This window comes from Mastacembelus armatus, chromosome 21 (genome assembly GCF_900324485.2).
Source record: "Mastacembelus armatus chromosome 21, fMasArm1.2, whole genome shotgun sequence".
NCBI classification, from domain to species: domain Eukaryota; kingdom Metazoa; phylum Chordata; class Actinopteri; order Synbranchiformes; family Mastacembelidae; genus Mastacembelus; species Mastacembelus armatus.
Genome location: NC_046653.1, coordinates 21427454 through 21445651, shown reverse-complemented (window position 1 = coordinate 21445651; position 18198 = coordinate 21427454). Strand labels below are relative to the sequence as shown.

Sequence of the window (18198 nt, the reverse complement as noted above, 5' to 3'; positions counted from 1 at the left end):
GAAGAGGTCGTCCCCGTTCTACTCGGGCTCAGCCAGTCCGCTGTGCACCAGAGGGAGGTGGACCAGTTCTCCGTCCTCGTTGTACAGCAGCACCATGAGCTCCGGTTCTTGGGCCTTAAAAGACAAAAAGATCACTAAGATGTTCACTGCAGAAGTGGGTCCAAATGTTCTGACTTTGATTTAGAAAACACTCCAATAACACAGAAATATTTAGGTGATTATCACTAACCCCCATGAACAGCTCGGTGTTTTTCGTGTTTCTTACCACAACAGAAGCTGTGATGCTGCTGTGTAGCAGGTCGATCATGGCCATTGCAGCCTTGACGCTCCACGTGGGGCTGTAGGGCAGCACGCTTTCATTCTCGCTGGTGCTCGTAGCCTTGAAGCCTGCAACTTTGACTTTGACTGCCCGGGATGGAAACTGCAGCAGCTCAGCTGGCATCTGACGCAGCCTGACGCAAAGTGACAGAACATATTGATGACAACACCAGCACATAACCACTGACAGCGATTATCTTTTACTTCTACACTGCAAGGGATGCAAAAAAAAATGCATTTCATTATTTCCACCTCTTCTATCTTACCAAGCTCTTCTGTCCAGCACTGGAAACAAAATGCTCAGTGACACCAACACTTCTAGCACCGCGACTCTCCGGATGTCAGTTTACTTGGTTCAGACTGAAATATCTCAATAGCTAAATAAATCACAATAAATCTGCGAGCCTACTGGACCACAAGTGGAAGAAATGCACCATTTTTCACACATTCAGCTAAGTATCACATCCACTTGGTGGATTCTCTGTCCTCTCTCCTCCAGAGACACCAAGAAGGTGGCATTAGTGATGAACAGTAATCAGTTTAGCACCATCATCAGGTAAAATATAAATTTAGTCATAACCCTTAATCCATGACCCAGTACCTATAAAAGTGACAACATTCCCATCATCCTCTGCTGTACTTTCTGGGTTGTTAGCTGCTGTGCCTATGTGCAGACTCACAGCTCTAGCATCACTGTAGGACCTTTGGGTGCTGTGCTTTTTGCTAATGTGGCTTCTCACAGTCATGTCTGTTCATTGTGTCTTGCCTCAGCAGGGATGAGAGAGAAGTCAGCGAAACATAAATGTGAGGACAGAGAAATCTGGAGTCTGGTTCTGCAGCTGTGGTTCTCCACTCTGAGCTTCTCATCTCTTAGATGGATTTAAAGTGATGGAATGTTCTGATAGTGGATCTCAGTAAACTGGGCCACAAAGCAGAGGAGCAAGAAAGAAGATGCAGAATGGAAATCACTCCTGTGTCGGTAGTTTGATGTAGACTAAAGATTTACAGCTCCATAGATCTGTGCTCCTGCAGTGTGTGAAGCTCATACTTGCTAGTGGACAAAGTGTCGTCAGAGCCAAAGTCGACGTGCTGGACCAGAATCCTCACAGGATCCACACTGGTGATTTTGATCAGCTTGGCCCGGTAGTAGTTCCCATCACTGTACTCTGCCAGACACGGGGCACCTAGAAACCACGAACAGAAAGTCAGATCAGCCCACAGGAACGTCTGAGAGAACCTGTGTTACATCTATGTTCAGCATCAGTGAGGTAACCAATGAGCAGCAACTACTTGGTTCTAAACGTGTTCTTGTACTTGTGAACCAAAGCTTTTACCTGTGGATTTCACACTGACAGACCTGATATTTCACTGTGAGACTATGGGGAGTCCTAACATTTTACTGCTGAACACTCCCAGCAGACAGTGTAAACCTTCAGCTCTGAGTGTTTCTGAAAAGCCGGGCAGAAAACAGGCAGTGAACAGCCAGAGGTTTACCAGGAGGGAAGTTGGTGAGTTGTGGCAGACTGTTGATGTTTGCATTGATTCTGGTCAGGGCCTCGTCCAAAGTCTCTCCATTCACCTCCACATCTGCTGTTCCCTCCAAAGGCCACAGGAACAACTGCAGGACATGGATAAAAACGTACCTCTTAGCAGCAAAGTGGCTATAGATTCTCAGATGATCCCAGTTATGTGATTTGGATAAAACGTGTAGAAATTATGGCCTCTTACTATATTCTAATGTTTGAAATAATCCAGACAGCCTCAAAAGGAACAGAGTAATAATATGGCAAACAGTTTTCTTTCCAAGCATGAAGTACACATCACTATTTAAACAGTATCCTGTCATCAGTAGTTGTTACCTCGTTTGGGGTGCACAGGTGCTTCACCCTGACTGGAAACTGCTCTCCCTCCTTGGGCAGGTTTGGTTGGATAAAGGGCCCCAGCATCAGCTCCTTGGGGCCCCTCAGGCCCTGGAAATACAGCATCAGTGTAGAGCTTTAGACGTTTCAGGTTTCATGATGTGGTTCTAGTTTGATTCACTTGCTTCAGACCAAGGAGAATGTTACAGAGCTCTGTAATATTTCCATTATGTATATTTATGATTCAAGATTATAAGCGTTATTATATTAAACTGCAAATCATTTCATCACATAAACTGGAGCTGTGGCTTTTTTAAAAATCAATCACCCAACCTTCATATAGTACCTTAGTGTCAATGTCCCAGTTGTCCAGAAAGGGCACAGGAGACATCACTGATTGTCCCTGCAGGGAAACACATACTCCTGAGTAAATGACAGCAGAACTTCTGTCTGGCAAAAACAACAAACACCCTCACAAACACACACGGACCCTCACAGACCTGTACGGAAACGGTCTGGCTCCTGGAGACATGTTTGTGGTGACACAGGATCCTGCTGAGGCTCAGCCCATCCAGGAGGAACTCAACTGTGGCAGGTCCTCTCGGGTCACTCGGCAGCTCCTACCACACACAAATACACAGCAGGGGTCATCAACTGCTTCACTTGTCGAGTATTTGAAAACCACTAGAGCTGCAACTCAGTCCAATATTGTAGAAAACATAATACAAAGAAAAACAGCCACTAATGTCAACTGAGTATCAAACCAGTCAATGAATTTTCTTTCAATCAACTAGTTGTTGCATCTCTAAAGACGTGCTGTGGACAGTAGTCAGCCATGTTTCATGGAATTATAACCAATATTCCCAGATTTACAGTTCATGCAGTTTGTTCAGGTTTACACAGTGTGCGGTACTTTCATCCGAGTGTGAGATTTTCAGTGTAATTTTACCATGACTTGCATTTCCACACAGCGGTTCTGTAACATCTCCCTCATCAAGGCCACTGCATCTCGCTGCCACCTGCCACCAACCTGAAGAGAGAGAACATAGAGGACAGGGACATCTTATAATGCTTTGTTATGATTTCATGAGTACTGCACAATCTGTTATGTGTTACTCATAGTAATAACACATGGATACAGGAACACACACACAAACACCTACGGGGCTGACGCCGTGCAGCTGGCAGGGCACACAGAGCTGGGGAATATCCTCACACAGCAGCATGGGGTACACATGGACCACTGGGATGTCCTCCACCAGGCCACAGTCCACATACTGTACCTGTTACACACACATTACCAAAAGAGCGAGTAAAGGACGTGATATAGTAACTCAGTCAGCTGGCTAGTGGCTAACCAAGAGAGAAAGTGACCTGCTGACTGATGTCCGACCAAAAAGAACTTTTCCTAAGTAGCTGAATGTTGTTCCACGTGCCCAGATGTTACTGTCTTGGTTTTAGCTACAGTGCTCTCTAAAAATGAATTTATGTCTCACAGTAAAATTTGTGTTGTTTTAACTGTTACTGCTTGTTAAATCTACTTTAAATAGCTGAGTTTTTGTGTGTGTGTGTTTTCCAGACCTTGACATGTCCTCCCTGCACCTCCAGCAGCTGTCCTCGGTGCCACAACATGTCCGGTCCAAGGATGGAACAACCCAGGACTGACTTCCAGGTGTAGGGCTTCTGCCTGGGCAAGGTCTTCATGCTCTGCTGAATCCTTTCCCTGAGCTGCAGCAGCTGAGACTCTGAAACATAAAATCAACACAAAAAGATGTTGTGCATTGTAGGTCAAATATGTGTCGTTCTTTTGTTCGTCACTGCTATTTTGAAAATCTGTTTTCTGTTTAGTTGCAGTCCTCATGATGACAGTATACTCTGAAGATCGTCACAACGTGTGTGTCTGCTTGTTGTGGCCTTTCTCTAAGAAATACTGTCCACCTCAACCACACCGAGAGGAGCTCCTTTCCTGCCTCTCATGTTTTTAAAGCTTTTGAAGTGCAGTTTATATAAAGAATATGTTTTGTTTCTTTGATAAAAGACCAATGATGTAAAGTACTAAAATTATAAGTGAAGATGGGTTTTACATGCACCTGCATTCTGTGTTCTGACGTAAATGAGGCCGTCCTCTCCAATGGCAGAAACATTCAACTGGATGTGACCAAGACATGGCAGCTCTGGGGGCTGGTACAACTCAGTCTTTATCTGTGTACAACACACAGACACACACACACACGCTGGATAACAACAGCTTGGACAGTTCACTGTTTATTCACCATATTTACTCACATACTTTACTCACATAGTTACTGTATATTGAGTAGATTCTGAAAACAGTTCTTTTCAAGATATATGTTTTTTTACAGGACTTGTGAACCTGGTATAGCATATATATTAATTAGTTATAATATTTATATATGTATTTATTCTACACACTGAATATTGTTCTGTCATGTTTTATGTATTTCCATGGAGTGTGTGTGTGTGTGTGTGTGTGTATGTGTGTGTGTGTGTATGAGCACCTTCTCAACAGACATAATGATGCGAGTGGCTGGTTTTGGAGGGATGGGAGGGAAGACCAGGGATGGAAAAGCAACAGGAGAAGGCAAAGGCTCATTTTGGTTGTTGCCATCAGAACAATCAGCTGGTGTCTCGCTCAGTGGAGACTGTGCATCAGTTTCTTCTGGGTTTTCAGTGACAGCATCTCTGCAGGAAAACAAAATATATTCAAATCAGACCTTTGTGACTACAGTAACAAAAATAGTCCATTTTTTGATGTGTGACTACCAGAAAGAGGCAGTACAAAAGATAAACAGCACTGCTGCTACAATACGTCCATTCAAACCTTTACCTTATCTTTAGATAGCTGACATAAATTCTGGCTCTTAAATATTAACATTGGTGGTGACTACTATAATACTTTATTGTTCTTACTTGCATAATCAAATATTTGTGATGTGAAAGAAATCTATTCAAATCTATTCTTTTCAGACAAGTACCATCAGACAGGCAGGGGGTAGGAGAGGTAACTGGAGCAGGGGAGAAGGCAGAAAGTGAACACTACACACAGGAGATCAGACTAGGGCCTGGTGCAATCACATTACCAGGTACAGTAAAACCTTTTACTGCAAAAAAAAAAAAAAATTACTAGATACACTCTGGCTTGCTATAAATCACAGGTTGCTCATATTGTTAAGAACCAGAAAATCAAAATAAAATAACACACATACTCTGATACATGTGTTACAAGCAGACATACCTTACTTTTCTTTCCCTGAGGGCAAGGCCCTCGCTGACAAGAAAGTCTGCAACACTGACAAACCGTCCTATCTTGTTGGAACAGAACAGAGTGACAGGTACTGGACGCTCATCTGTCGGTGTCTGAACAACAAGACGAGAGACAAACCCTGAAACTAGGTCACTACAGCAATGAAGAAAAGACACTCTTATTGGAGGACAAAGGGTTAAAAGATTTAAAAATACATTTTATAAATAAAGAAAATGTTTTTGACACTAGAGCAAAAGGAAACGAGAGGAAGACCTTGATAGTCATAACAGCCGATGCTCCGGTCAGGTAATAGGAGAGTAAGTCACAGGCTGTAGCTGTCCAGCCAGACTGCCCTCCTGCAGGCCTGAGACAGAAAGGATCACATCCCAAAACAAAATACTATTTAAGAGAACCTGTCATAAAATGGAGCAAATGGGAACACATCTGCGTATAAAACTCTGTCTCAACAATCACAGACTAATACTTACAGGTTTAAAAACACAAATTAACCCTAACCCTATAAATAGTTACCACGTCAGCACCTTTTCATAAATCACACTCCTCAGAGATAACAGTTATAAATATCAGATTTATGTAAATATCAATCAATCATTACAGATTTCCTTGGGAAACTATGTGCGTCTCTTAAATGGATGATAAATACTGTATGTGTTTTGTCTCAAGTGTTTGTGTGTGTAACCTGATGTCAGTGAGAGTGCACTCCAGAGCCAGAGAGCCAATCAGGAAGGACGGCAACGGCCGCAGGTTGTTGACATGAAGCTTCACCTTGTTACCATAGTCACAGCGCCTCACCTGGAACCAGCAAGGAGACAGTGATGGAGTCACTATTGCAGAAGTTTAAAGCCATCATAATATTTAAATAGAAGTTTAAAGCCATCATAATATTCAAATAGAAGTTTAAAGCCATCATAATATTCAAATAGAAGTTTAAAGCCATCATAATATTCAAATAGAAGTTTAAAGCCATCATAATATTCAAATAGAAGTTTAAAGCCATCATAATATTTAAATAGAAGTTTAAAGCCATCATAATGTTTGCAGAATGCTTTTAGCTAATCAGGCTGCACTTTAACACTGCAATGATCAAAACTCTGACTTAGTAACTCAAATAGAATGTGCTGCAGTAAAGTGGCTGTAAAATGATGTAACAGAAGACAAAAACCACTTCCAGGCTGCACTTTGGCGGCAGCAGCAGCTTTTATACCTCTGCAGTACTGCTTGATGTGACGTCAGAGCAGAGCTGTCCTCTCTCCCAAACATTGTTAATGTGAGCAGCACAGTACATGTCTGCCTTCCACACCACGTCCTGGGGCTCCATGACAGAACACTCCTGCTTCATCAGCTCGAATATCCTGAAAATATATTCACAGGGCTAACACAACATCCCATAACCAGCTGCACCTTTCATTTGTGGCTTCACATGGATTTAAGTAGCTAGTAACAATTAGGAGAATTATAAGGATGTCCATTGTTCAAATGACCCCTCAGTGGCAAAAACCTGCCACTGTTACTATTGAGTACATTATAATGTAAATACATTACTGTGTTTGCACATTGGTCACACAAACACAAAATAATGCATGCTTGTAGAAACTGAAATATTACAATAATCTTGCCTGAAGTACAGTATAGGGCTCTGAAAGGTGGTGTGTGGGAAGTACTGCAGTAACTACTGATGGTTTTCACTGATGAGCAAAACTTAAAAAGACATTTGACCTACAAATATATGAACAAATTTAGATTTCTATGTTCTGCAGAAAAGTAGACAAATCTAGCCCAGACTGGAAGAAAACTGACCTCCTGAGCTGAGAGTCAAGCTGGGTGAGCTGGATGTAGAAGCTGCTCGGTGAGTTGATATGGCAGACTCTGACTTTCAGGTCTTCGAGTTGGGCAGGGAGCTTTAGCTGAGGCTGAAGCTTGTCATCCTGCTCTGTGGAGCCCTGGGCATCTTGGTCTGAACCAAGCTCAATAGGAGGGTCCCATATAGCAGGTTCATCCACAGGGGGGCTTACATGCTTGTGCTTAGGTCTGCATGAAGGAAGGAGGAATTGGAGGAGACAGTTGGAGGCAGTGACAGACAGAAGACGTGAAATTGAAAAAACAAACATAGAATTGTGCAGAAATGATCAACTGTGAAGTTTTAGATTACATCATTTATGATGGCTTTTTAAAAAAAAAAAAAAAAAAAAAAAAAAAAAAAAAAAAGTTGTAGAAGGCACCTGTCTTTGAAACAGGCCAGCTCCTCTTCGACCAGCAGCTCAGCTATGTTTGGCCCATTCAGGTTGCTCTCAAACAGCCTGATTGGCAGTGGCTCAGTCCTAGAAACTCTTCCTGGATGGAAACATGGAAGAAAATAAAAAGGCAACAAAACACGTGAATGCAAGAGTTAAAATATCTTGACACACACAGAAAATAAAAAACACCTTGTTATAACTCCATTCACCTGTTATACAGGGTTAAAAATCACATATTCACACACACAAACACACACGTTACCTGTAACCACAACAGTGCACAGTTTGTGGTGAGCCAGGCTGATGAACCTATTAGTGCAGGCCTCACTCCAGGTCTTTCCATCCAGAGGAATCACATCTGACAAACAGCATTGGATTGCCTGGACAAGAGAAGAGACTTAGATCTGAACACAGCTTTCTTCACCTTCAAATATACACATTTTATTTATATTACAGGAAAATATCAAAGCTTTTAATGCAGAATATTTCTAGATGTATGATACAATATGCCCAAAGTGTAGAAAAATATTAGTAAATAAAAACATGAAATATACCCCACAAATTTGTCTCGAAAATTATACAAATATTCATCTTAATGTAGATGAACTGTTATATAATATTAATCTAAATTATCCTGTTCACAGAACACAAGAAAAAAAAAAAAAAAGCACACTCGCTCTCAATTCACCTTTGAAGGAAGGGCAAAAAACTCATCCTTGATCTTCTTCAAGTCACTGACTGACAAGACTGTTTTATCGCCAAAGTCTACATTCAGTACCTCCACTTTTCTGGCCTCTGGATGACCTACACATGAAAACACACACAATCAGGCTTAGTTTGTGGTGCAACATTTTTGCCAAATTGTGGTAAAGTGGCAGTCCTCCACCACATTCACATTTTAACAGTTTTTCTCACTTGATACTATTAACTTCCACGAAATGTATTGTAATCTTGAAATCTGATGAAAGTGAAAAAGACAGATTCAAGATATTCTCTCCGTGTGTTTAATCTCCAGTTTCCAAGTGTGTGTCTGACACAGTTTCAACCTCAGTCCCCAGGGTGATCCAGCCCCAGTCCCCCAGTGTGCTATAATCACGGTCTCCCAGTGTATCTTTGCCCCAGTCTTACACCAGTCAAGGATAGGATATCTGTAAGAAACTGAAAGCCCAGGCTGTCTGTCCCTCGCTTCCATTGTCTGGACTCCCCGAAGCAGGGAGGGTCTATCAGACCCTAAAGGGGACCCCTGACGTTGATGTGTCCTGCAGTCCAAATGGGGCCGCCTATGCCAATGCCTGGGGACAGTTTTAAGACTGGAAAGACTGTTCCTGTCCGTGGTTCGGCTGTTCCTCCCGAGACCACACCTGTTCCTGCCTGGATTGAGCTGAAAATCTTTAAATCTGCACATTCTGAGGATTTACAAGTCTGCATGTAAACGTTAAAACAAAAGAAAAAGGACAGACACTGGAGGGAAACAGCTGGAGTTTCCTGTGATTGCAAAGTTCAGTCAGAGGCTGAGAAAAACTCAGTCTTACATAAATCGTCAGTGAGGGAACCAAAGTTTGCGTCGGTTTCACTTTATAATCTCGAACATGTTTTCTGCATATATTTAGAGAAGCAGAAAGACATGCACATGACATAAGTTCTGAAGTACCTGCAAAGCACCCTGAAACTGGATCATCACAGAACCAGTCTGACACAAAGCCAAGCTCAGTCGATATTCAAATAAAACTTTCATGAGTAGTTTAAACTCCTATTACTTTACACTAGTAAACACTAGTCACTTTCTGGTAAAACAGACATTTATTCAGATGGTGACAATCTCACAGACGTACACACACCCTCACCTGTGACCTGAGCTCTGTACCACAACTTGTCGTCGTTGCGGGCAACACAGGCTTGACCTATCACAGGGCAGTATATGCTGAGGTCATCATGTCCAGTCACTGTTGTTGTATTGTAATAATCCTGAAGCTTGGATGAGAGCAACAAGAACTCCATGTTGTCAACCTTGACAGGGCAGTGTGGAGGTGAATGGGGAAAAAAAACAGACAGAAACAGGAAGTGACAAAAAGTCACTATTGGATCTGCTTAAACTGCAGCTTTTTAGAGCGTATATGTTTATATGTGCATATTTAGTACCACACTGATGTAGAAGTCAGCAGGGTCATTGATGTGACACACCACAGCACTGAACTCTGTGTTGATCTTGGGATAGACGGGGGGATAGTACTTCAGGGGCTTCCTGTCTGGTGTCAGTGGACAATAAAACCTATCGACAATTTTAACAGAGCACAGCTGAAGTTAGACCAAGTAAGTGCTTAACATTCAGAATCTGTTTATCAGAACTCTTCCTAGTAACTTGTGTACCTGGCCACTGCAATTAACACAAGGTACTCTCTGACAGAAAAGGGCACGTCACTGGACTGGCCCACTGAAGTTTTCCTCAGGTCCACCAGCAAAGTGTCTCTGTCTTGAGACAAAGGCCACAGCTCGACAGCCGAGGTGCCAACCACCCTGCGGAACTCAACTTTGGCCTCTTTACTCCAGCCTTTTGTCTGAACACGAGCATGAACACACACACACACACACACACACAAATACACCTCCTTATTGTATACAAATATATATAGATAATATAGATAATATGTAGATTTATTCACCAAGGCACAAATCAATCAGAAATAATCTACTCCATATGAAGTATCTGTGGATTAAGTATGACATTCAAGTGGACTGCCTGTTGGAAAAATGAGTACATGCAGAATTTTGTGTACATTGCATTAATAGTTTAACAGCAAATGGAAAATGTAAACGATTTGGTCAAATGCAGATCAGTGTATCTACATAAATCTCAGTGGTTTTACCGGGTTGTGTGGGACCAGGTCTTTGAGGGAACATCTAATGGCCTGGGGAGAAAAGTGACTCAGCTCCACTCGTACTTCGCCATCCACCTTTCTGAGGTGGTTGTTCAGCATCTTCAGTGAGGACTCAGTGGTCTCGTCACTGGAAAAGGTGTTTAGATAAGAGTGGAGAGTCACATGAAAAACTTAGCACACCATTCAACTGTGTAACAGAGGAAAATACAGAAGAATCAGGACATTCAAAATTCAGTCAAGCATTTCTGCTGTATGTGCTGCATATGTTCAACTTCCCCTATTTAATGAATATAAAACACAAACCAAGTCAAAGTGCATGTTATTTAAAGTGAGAGCAGACTCGGGGAAACACTGCTCATTGTGTGTACCTCTGTATAATGAAGGTTTTCATGTAGCCATAGTCAATGAAGAAGAGTCTGATTCTGGCCAGCTCTCTGACTGGACAGACTTTCACAGCCTCCACACAGCTTCTCTGAAAAATCTCAACCACACTTGCGCGGCACCAGAGTCCATCCTTCCACTTGCCAAAGATCGTGGAGCCTGGAGATGAGCAGAGGAAGGCTGAATCACATGTCAACCAGCTTCCCCTCCACTCTGAGGATGAGTGGTGGGTGATTCATTCTCATAATCCTCTTAATTTCACTGAGACACACCGGTCTTCACTGTGTCCTCAAAGGTGAAGTTACATTCGTCTCTGTAGCAGAACTGTTTGATTTTCTTAGACAGGATCTCATTTTCCTCCTTCTCAGCCACGTAGTGGATGTAGAAGTGACATGGATTCACAATGTGGGTCACCACCACCCAGAAGGTGACTAGAAATAAAGGGAAGACAACTGTGAAAAATTATGAAAAAAAAAAACAGGAAGCCTGGGTGAAAATGGAAAGTAGAGGAAGCAAGTGGACAATAAAAAAGAGGGAGGAATAAAACATAAATGAAGAGAAAAGAGAAGCAATAACACAGGTAGTAGGCACAGCAAAACAGTCAAGAAAAAAAGATTTCCAGGTTGGGAGGAAAGAAGACAAATGATTTCAAACTGAAAACTTTAGAAAATCAACAACATATGGATCCACTGATTGTTTTTGAGATAATAAAAAAAGTTTGCCTTCCTATGTGTCAATATTGGACATGACATGAACATAACTAAAATACACAATTTGCCTTTTACTTACCAATTCTCTTGTTGCCCAAAAATGCTGTTTTCCGCCTCCTGAAGTTTCTCCGTCGGTCACTAGCCAGTTCAGGGCCAGTGGGTGGAGCAGCTGCACAAGGACACAAAGCATTTTAAAGTCAGGTTAAGGCTTCTCTTTGTCCAACACGGGGATGGATGTGATCATTTTATTAGATATGAATGCAGTTTCTGCTCAGTTAAAGTAGTTTCTTTAAAAAATATATTTCACTCAGCTCAGAAACAAAACAAATTTACAGCTGAGTAACAAAAACATACCTGAATACTTAGAGGAAATAGCTTTTTCTGACCATGTTACTAACAGAATTTGTCATTTTTGCTTTTGCTGCATATCCTTCTCACTGTGGAGCTGTGCAGCAGCTAGAGGAGCCATGCAAGTAAAGACAATATTGATTCCACTCTTATCACTCAGTAAATATCAATTTAATGTGTACATGCACAATAACGTAGCAGTAAAGTCAAACGGTTTTTGACCTGCTGTAGGTCACAGAATCTGACGAGTCACTAACACCGGCATGTCAACTAAACAGAGGACGTGAAAGAAAAACGCCATAGGGAAATGGTTTGGCCATAATGCTTAACAAATCCAGGTATTTCATCAGCTTCTCCCAGACCTCAGATCCAAAACAGAATCGGTTTTTGGAATCTACTCCAAGAGTACCAATTTAATGATCTAACTGAAATTAAGTTATTAAAGTCAGATACATATAAAGCCACACCCACCGTGCACTTCTTCATCCTCTGTAATCTCCTCAATGATTATGTCTGGAGCCTCTGAGCCTGAGCTGTGGCGAGAAAGGTTAGGCCTGTGTCGAGGTCTGCAAACACTACAAGAGCATGTCAAAATCACAAGATAAAAGGGTACCACTTAAACCATACAGCAAATCTATGGTACAAAATGCATTAAAAGAAACCTTTACAACACTTCTGATACATGACATCAACTCAGCTGAAGTAAAAAAAAAAAAAAAAATCAAAAAAAAAATATGAAGTGCATTAACCTTATTTTACTATTTTAAACTGTTGCTAATTGAAATAATTGCTAAAAATGCTATAAATTAATGTAAAGGTGATTTATAGATGCTGTTTTTAAAGCAGCATATGACCCAATCATTTCTCACCTACAGTAGAACAATAACATGTTAATGATAAACTGTGATAACTGAAGAGGCACAGGTTTTCCTCATGGCTATCACTGGTTATTATAGTAAAGACAGCCACAAGAACATAAACTTGTAATCTTGTTGACTGTTGTTGTTTATTATTCCAGTTCTAGAGAGAATTGGGCACAAACCAATAAAAAGGAAACACAGGTAGACATTTAAGGACTCACTACTTTGGGATGCTGACTTCCATGTTCAGAGACAACACCAAACTCTGGTTTGGACTTTCTGACTTGAAAACACAGCTAGAACAAAAACAAATATACTCAAAATCAATAAATAGTTACATGGAAGTTATTTTGAAATTTCACACCGTTACAGCAGAGAAACTCTGAACATGTGGTACTTTTTGTTGCTTGTGTCAATATAACATAGGTCAGAATATTGTAACACCATAAAGAAATATCAGGCTTAAAGTGGTGTACCTTAATCCAGATCCCAGATTAAGGCAGTTCATATTAAAGGACTGTACATCCACAGGAGCCTGCAATGTCTCCAGAACCTGTAAGCCACACAGACAGATGTGTTTCCATCACTGCAGAGGACATTACATTAACTTCATTTCTTAGATACTTACCCTAACCATAACAACAACAGTGCTCGTCTAAGCCCAACCTTTACTTTAACCTTAAACCATTTACTTGTACAGGACTGTGATCAACACATGCCTACTAGAAAGCATCTACAGGATGTAGAGTATATCAACATAACTTTTCATACTTTATCCAGCGTGCAGTACTGCTCCAGGAAAGGGACCCGGCGCACTTCTCTGGCAATCTGCATGGCCGTCTCCAGGGCCTTCATCCTCTCCTGGATACTGCACAACTCCATTTGAGTGGTGGAGAACTGTGCCTCCAAGTTTGTCAGCTGGCTCATCTGCGCATCCTTCCTGTGGAACGAAATAGCCGGCATCAAGATAAACGTCACTTTGCAGACATTGTTCAGAAAACCTTTAAACCACCACGATACCAGCCTCCGTTTGTTACCAGGAGAAGCCAATAAAAGTAACAAAACTAACATAATGATAACATATATTTCTCATTACACAGCAGAGATTCAACAATTCAATTAATCTTTTAGTTAAATGACATTAACCTACACCAACAGTACAAGTCCTATTTCTCTACCACTAAAACTCACTGAAAGACCAGCCAAAGAACTGCAGAAATAAATGTCGCCTTATGAAGCGATGACTATGAATTTTGTCTTACCTTTGCTGTTTTCTGATCACAAGTTGTTTTTATATAGCAAAGCTTAAAAAATGGCCAAGGGTTTAACAGGTTAATTAATGGCCAACTATTTTGATAATACACTTTCACTTTCAATTTGTAAAGCAAGAATGCCAAAAATGTGACCATTTCCTGTTGCTTTTCTGGGTGTAATATTATAGCAAACTGAATATTTGTCTCTTCTGTGTGCTTCTATACCACTTTTGAACAGCAAGAAGAGCCTTGTCTGTCCCTCGAGTGATCTCCTCCTTCAGCCGAGCTCTCTCCCTCTCCACCTGTTCTGCCAGACCAGTCGTCAGAGTCTACACAGATCAAACACAGGACACAGCAAGACACACAGAAAGTTTTTTTTCCATTTAGTCTTTTCTTTCAGAAGTGTAATAGTGATTATTTATTTCCTCCTAACAAAAAAGCTCAGTATTTTTGCAGATTTCACCTCATAGATATGTTCCATCTGGGCAAGATTTTCTGCAGCTCGGGCCAACGCATCATCCACCTCCTTCTCAATCTTCTCGATATCAACCGGCTGAATAAAATATAACCAGAATTCTAACCGTTTGTATTGGAACCACTGACTGTATGCCCTCAGCCACTACACCTTATTTTCCAGTTAAATGAGGTTAAGGTAAAGGCAGATAAAAAAAAAAAAAATTGGTCACAATGTCCACAGTGCGTCTTCCCCAGATATGACTCCCCAATCCCCCATCTACATTAGCAGGCTACTTTTAATATTTCATTAGAGTCCTATCAATTATTCAACATTTCTCAACAATTAAGGCCAAGAATGAATCATTGCACCAATCCATCTGCCCATCTCCTTATTTATAGGATGGTCACTTGAACACACTGGGGTCCAATTACGGTTGCATTTAGCCTTATTACTTGACACTTATTGTACTCTACCTTAATAAATGTTATACTATGGAAAAAATAAAAAATAAATAATGCTACAGGGTACAGGATTGGCATTGAGATTTTTGAATGCAGAGTGCAAATTATCTAATTAAACACACCTGCTTCATTTCCTCTGTCTTGGGGTTAACATCTGTGGATGTTATTTTAGTCCTTCTGCGATTCTTTGCTCTGTGAGGTAATGAGAGAACAGCAATGAACAATCCTTTTTGTCATGAAATCTATTACACAATCTGATTATATATGGAGGTAAAACATTTGTTAATCGACATGAGCAAGTGCTGCAGTTCTGTTAATCTTTCAGAACTGCCTTTTACCTTTTCATCTTGTTCACTTTAGCAGTGTAGATGAGGCCAATAATTCTGCTATCTTCTTGCAGACCATACACCCCACCTTCAGGAAGGGTCAACTCCACCTGTACAGATGCAACTTTGTTTTTTCGTATCCATCCCAACACTTAAACATCTTCAGCCTTGAAGTCAATGTAAGTCACAAATTAAACTAACAACCAAGGTGACTAGCAAGGACGAGCAAGGATTTGTATGTCCCGTGTATCACACAACCCCAGTATAGCTTTCAGTGACTCATCTTGAGAAAAAGGATTACAATAAATCTGAACAAACAAACTAGCGACTACAAACTACACTCAAACAGTGATCACTGGTCATTTTACCTCACACTCTGGACATTTGATGACACTGTCAAACTGAATGGACTGCAGGCAAGATGTGCAGTAGATGTGACCACATAAAAGGACACGTGGTAGGTTGCCTTCAAACTCATCCTCTGAAAAGTAAACACAAACAGGAGCAAGGTATTGTCAGTGTGAATAATGAGTTTCACATGGATATCATCCACATTTCTAATATTGTAGTGAAAAGTATATATTTTAAAAAATAGTCCAATTCCACATTAAGGTTTTATGTAGTTACATTAAAAGGATGCAAACAACATGAACTTTGCTGATATTTTGTTCAGTCTCATGAAAAGGTGTTAGTTTAAAAAGAGTTGCTCCTTTTTATGAGTATTTAATATTTCACTTAATGTTGTGTCACATTGATACAGTGGTTAGCACTGTTGCCTCACAGCAAGAAGGTTCCTGGTTTGAAACCCATCAGGGGCCTTTCTGTGTGGAGTTTGCATATTCTCCCTGTGCTTGTGTGGGTTTTCTCCAGGTACTCTGGTTTCCTCCCACAGTCCAAAAACATGTATGTCAGGTTGATTGGTGACTCTAAATTGCCCATAGGAGTGAGTGTGAGTGTGTGAGGTTGTTTGTCTCTATGTGGCCCTGTGATGGACTGGTGACCTGTCCAGGGTGGACCCCTGCCTTTCACCCAGAGAGAGCTGGGATAGGCTGCAGCAGATCCCTGGGACCCTGGTTAGGACTAAGTGGGTATAGATCATGGATGAATGGATGTTGTGTTAATTTCAGCTGTGTGTCCCAGAAACCACCTTCATATTTAGTATAATCCACATGTCAGATATGAACATAAAGTGTAGGTGGGTGTATCGCAGCCTTTCTGACAATGTGACCTTGTTAAAATACTGTAACATTAACAAAAAACAGACAGAGATGGAAGGTTTTTAATTTGCTTTAATTATATATCATTTAGAGCTGCAGCCAAGTCATTTTCCAAGCAGGAAACACTAAATCTCCAGTTGCTTGTGAAACTTAACCTATTTTTCGTTTTTATGTGTAAATATCTTTAATTAATTGGTCAGACAAAACACATTTCCAAAACACTTGATGTTGTAGAGATCAAGTGTTTTGGAAACTCAAACAGTCCGTGATTGATGATCGATAACTTTCTGTCTGTGGGGCCTGCTGTTTAAAATATAAACTAGTTAGACTCTTCAGAGGTTCTTACTAAAATAAACACACAGATAAACACACACGGTAGGTTATACAGGACGTTAAATAAAGAGATATGGTTGGAGTTATGTTACTTATACGTGTTTTCCTGTTGGCGCGACATTTTGGGTCGTGTTATTGACAGTTAGCTTAGGCTAGTGTTAGCTATCTTACAAAGTCGTAGAAGAAGGTACAAGTTTTAATGACTTCTACAAAATAAACGTTTATATATCATATTTGTCACGTCGTCACATTGACGCTAGGCTTATTGTATTATATTTACAACAGGTTCAATCACCTGCCGACACACCTAGCAGCTTAGCTAGCTAACGTTAGGCTAGCTGCTACACATCGCCTGCTAGCTACAGCATTAACGGACAATTTTTTAAGAAAATTACGACTTTAACACAAAACACGCACAGAGGATGAGCGTAAATATCCTACCAGACAGCGTGAAGGGCTCTTCACATAACCTGCATATAGTAGCGCTGGGACTGTCGCCTCTATCCATCATTAATTTGGCTCAAAATGCGTCTTTAGTCTCAATAATGAAGGTGCAGGCGGTTGTCACGTGGTCACAAAGGTGTTCAAAAATCAATAAGGGGATTGATTTAACTAGTGTTAATTACCAAACTATCTGATGATGGTATTACCTCTATAGTCTCTAGAGGACCGCACATATCTGAATATTCTCCAAGATAATTTTATTTTTTTTATTTAATCTTTATTTTACCAGGAGGGTCCCATTGAGATTAAAACCTCTTTTGCAAAGGGAGACCCGGCCAAGACAGGAAGCAGCATTTACAAAACACAGATACAAATCACACAGAAACTATTCATTTAGAATCAGAACCAAAAGAGGTCCCTGCTTAGGCAAGCCAAGTTCGCCATAACGCTAAGCCACAATTTAATTTCTAAGACTGTATGATCAATTAAAGTTGAATATTCACTTGTGACTTATTCCACTTTATTGCAGTTTGTTTAGGTATTGAACCTCAGCAGCACTGGCTCTAGTCTGATGGGCATGAGTTTCCCCAACCATTCAGAAGCCTGTTGTTATAGGTGTCTATATATTATATAATATATTATGAACCTCAGCTCTATCCCAACACAACTATTATATTTTGACTGAAATTATGGTGATGTATGAGTAGATTCACATAAATTTAAGCTTTAGTAGGTTCAGGTTCTTTTCATTTCATTTCATTTAAATATTCTGGGTTTTTTTTGACACTTCACGCACATTTACTTACGTACTGTCCTTAAGTACATTTAAACGGTG

General features: G+C 40.7%; 1 protein-coding gene across 1 annotated transcript; it reads right to left on the bottom strand.

The window, feature by feature from the left end:
- Positions 1 to 18: 18 nt before the first annotated feature.
- rnf17 (ring finger protein 17) lies at positions 19 to 17427 on the bottom strand. The gene is made up of 37 exons (XM_026294717.1): positions 17361 to 17427; positions 15738 to 15850; positions 15382 to 15479; positions 15166 to 15235; positions 14589 to 14678; positions 14351 to 14454; positions 13644 to 13812; positions 13349 to 13425; positions 13094 to 13168; positions 12484 to 12587; positions 11744 to 11833; positions 11227 to 11385; positions 10942 to 11113; positions 10562 to 10700; positions 10065 to 10252; positions 9837 to 9966; positions 9542 to 9704; positions 8386 to 8501; positions 7960 to 8077; positions 7683 to 7794; positions 7261 to 7491; positions 6668 to 6815; positions 6143 to 6255; positions 5716 to 5806; positions 5434 to 5555; positions 4697 to 4880; positions 4268 to 4379; positions 3759 to 3922; positions 3341 to 3460; positions 3127 to 3207; positions 2678 to 2797; positions 2524 to 2580; positions 2178 to 2288; positions 1813 to 1936; positions 1367 to 1502; positions 266 to 452; positions 19 to 114 (listed from the first exon to the last, which is right to left on the bottom strand). The coding sequence occupies exons 1-37, from the start codon at positions 17425 to 17427 to the stop codon at positions 19 to 21; spliced, it is 4551 nt and encodes a 1516-aa protein (XP_026150502.1).
- Between the last annotated feature and the right edge of the window lie 771 nt (positions 17428 to 18198).

Bases quoted from the DNA above. Each gene is read 5' to 3' on its own strand.
- rnf17 (XM_026294717.1), bottom strand. From the start codon at position 17,427: ATGGATAGAGGCGACAGTCCCAGCGCTACTATATGCAGGTTATGTGAA. The intron at 10,253-10,561 runs GTAAAACCACTG...GCTCGTGTTCAG, and splicing joins ACCTGGTCCCACACAACCCG to ACAAAAGGCTGGAGTAAAGA. The intron at 7,492-7,682 runs GTGCCTTCTACA...TCCTTCATGCAG, and splicing joins CTGGCCTGTTTCAAAGACAG to ACCTAAGCACAAGCATGTAA.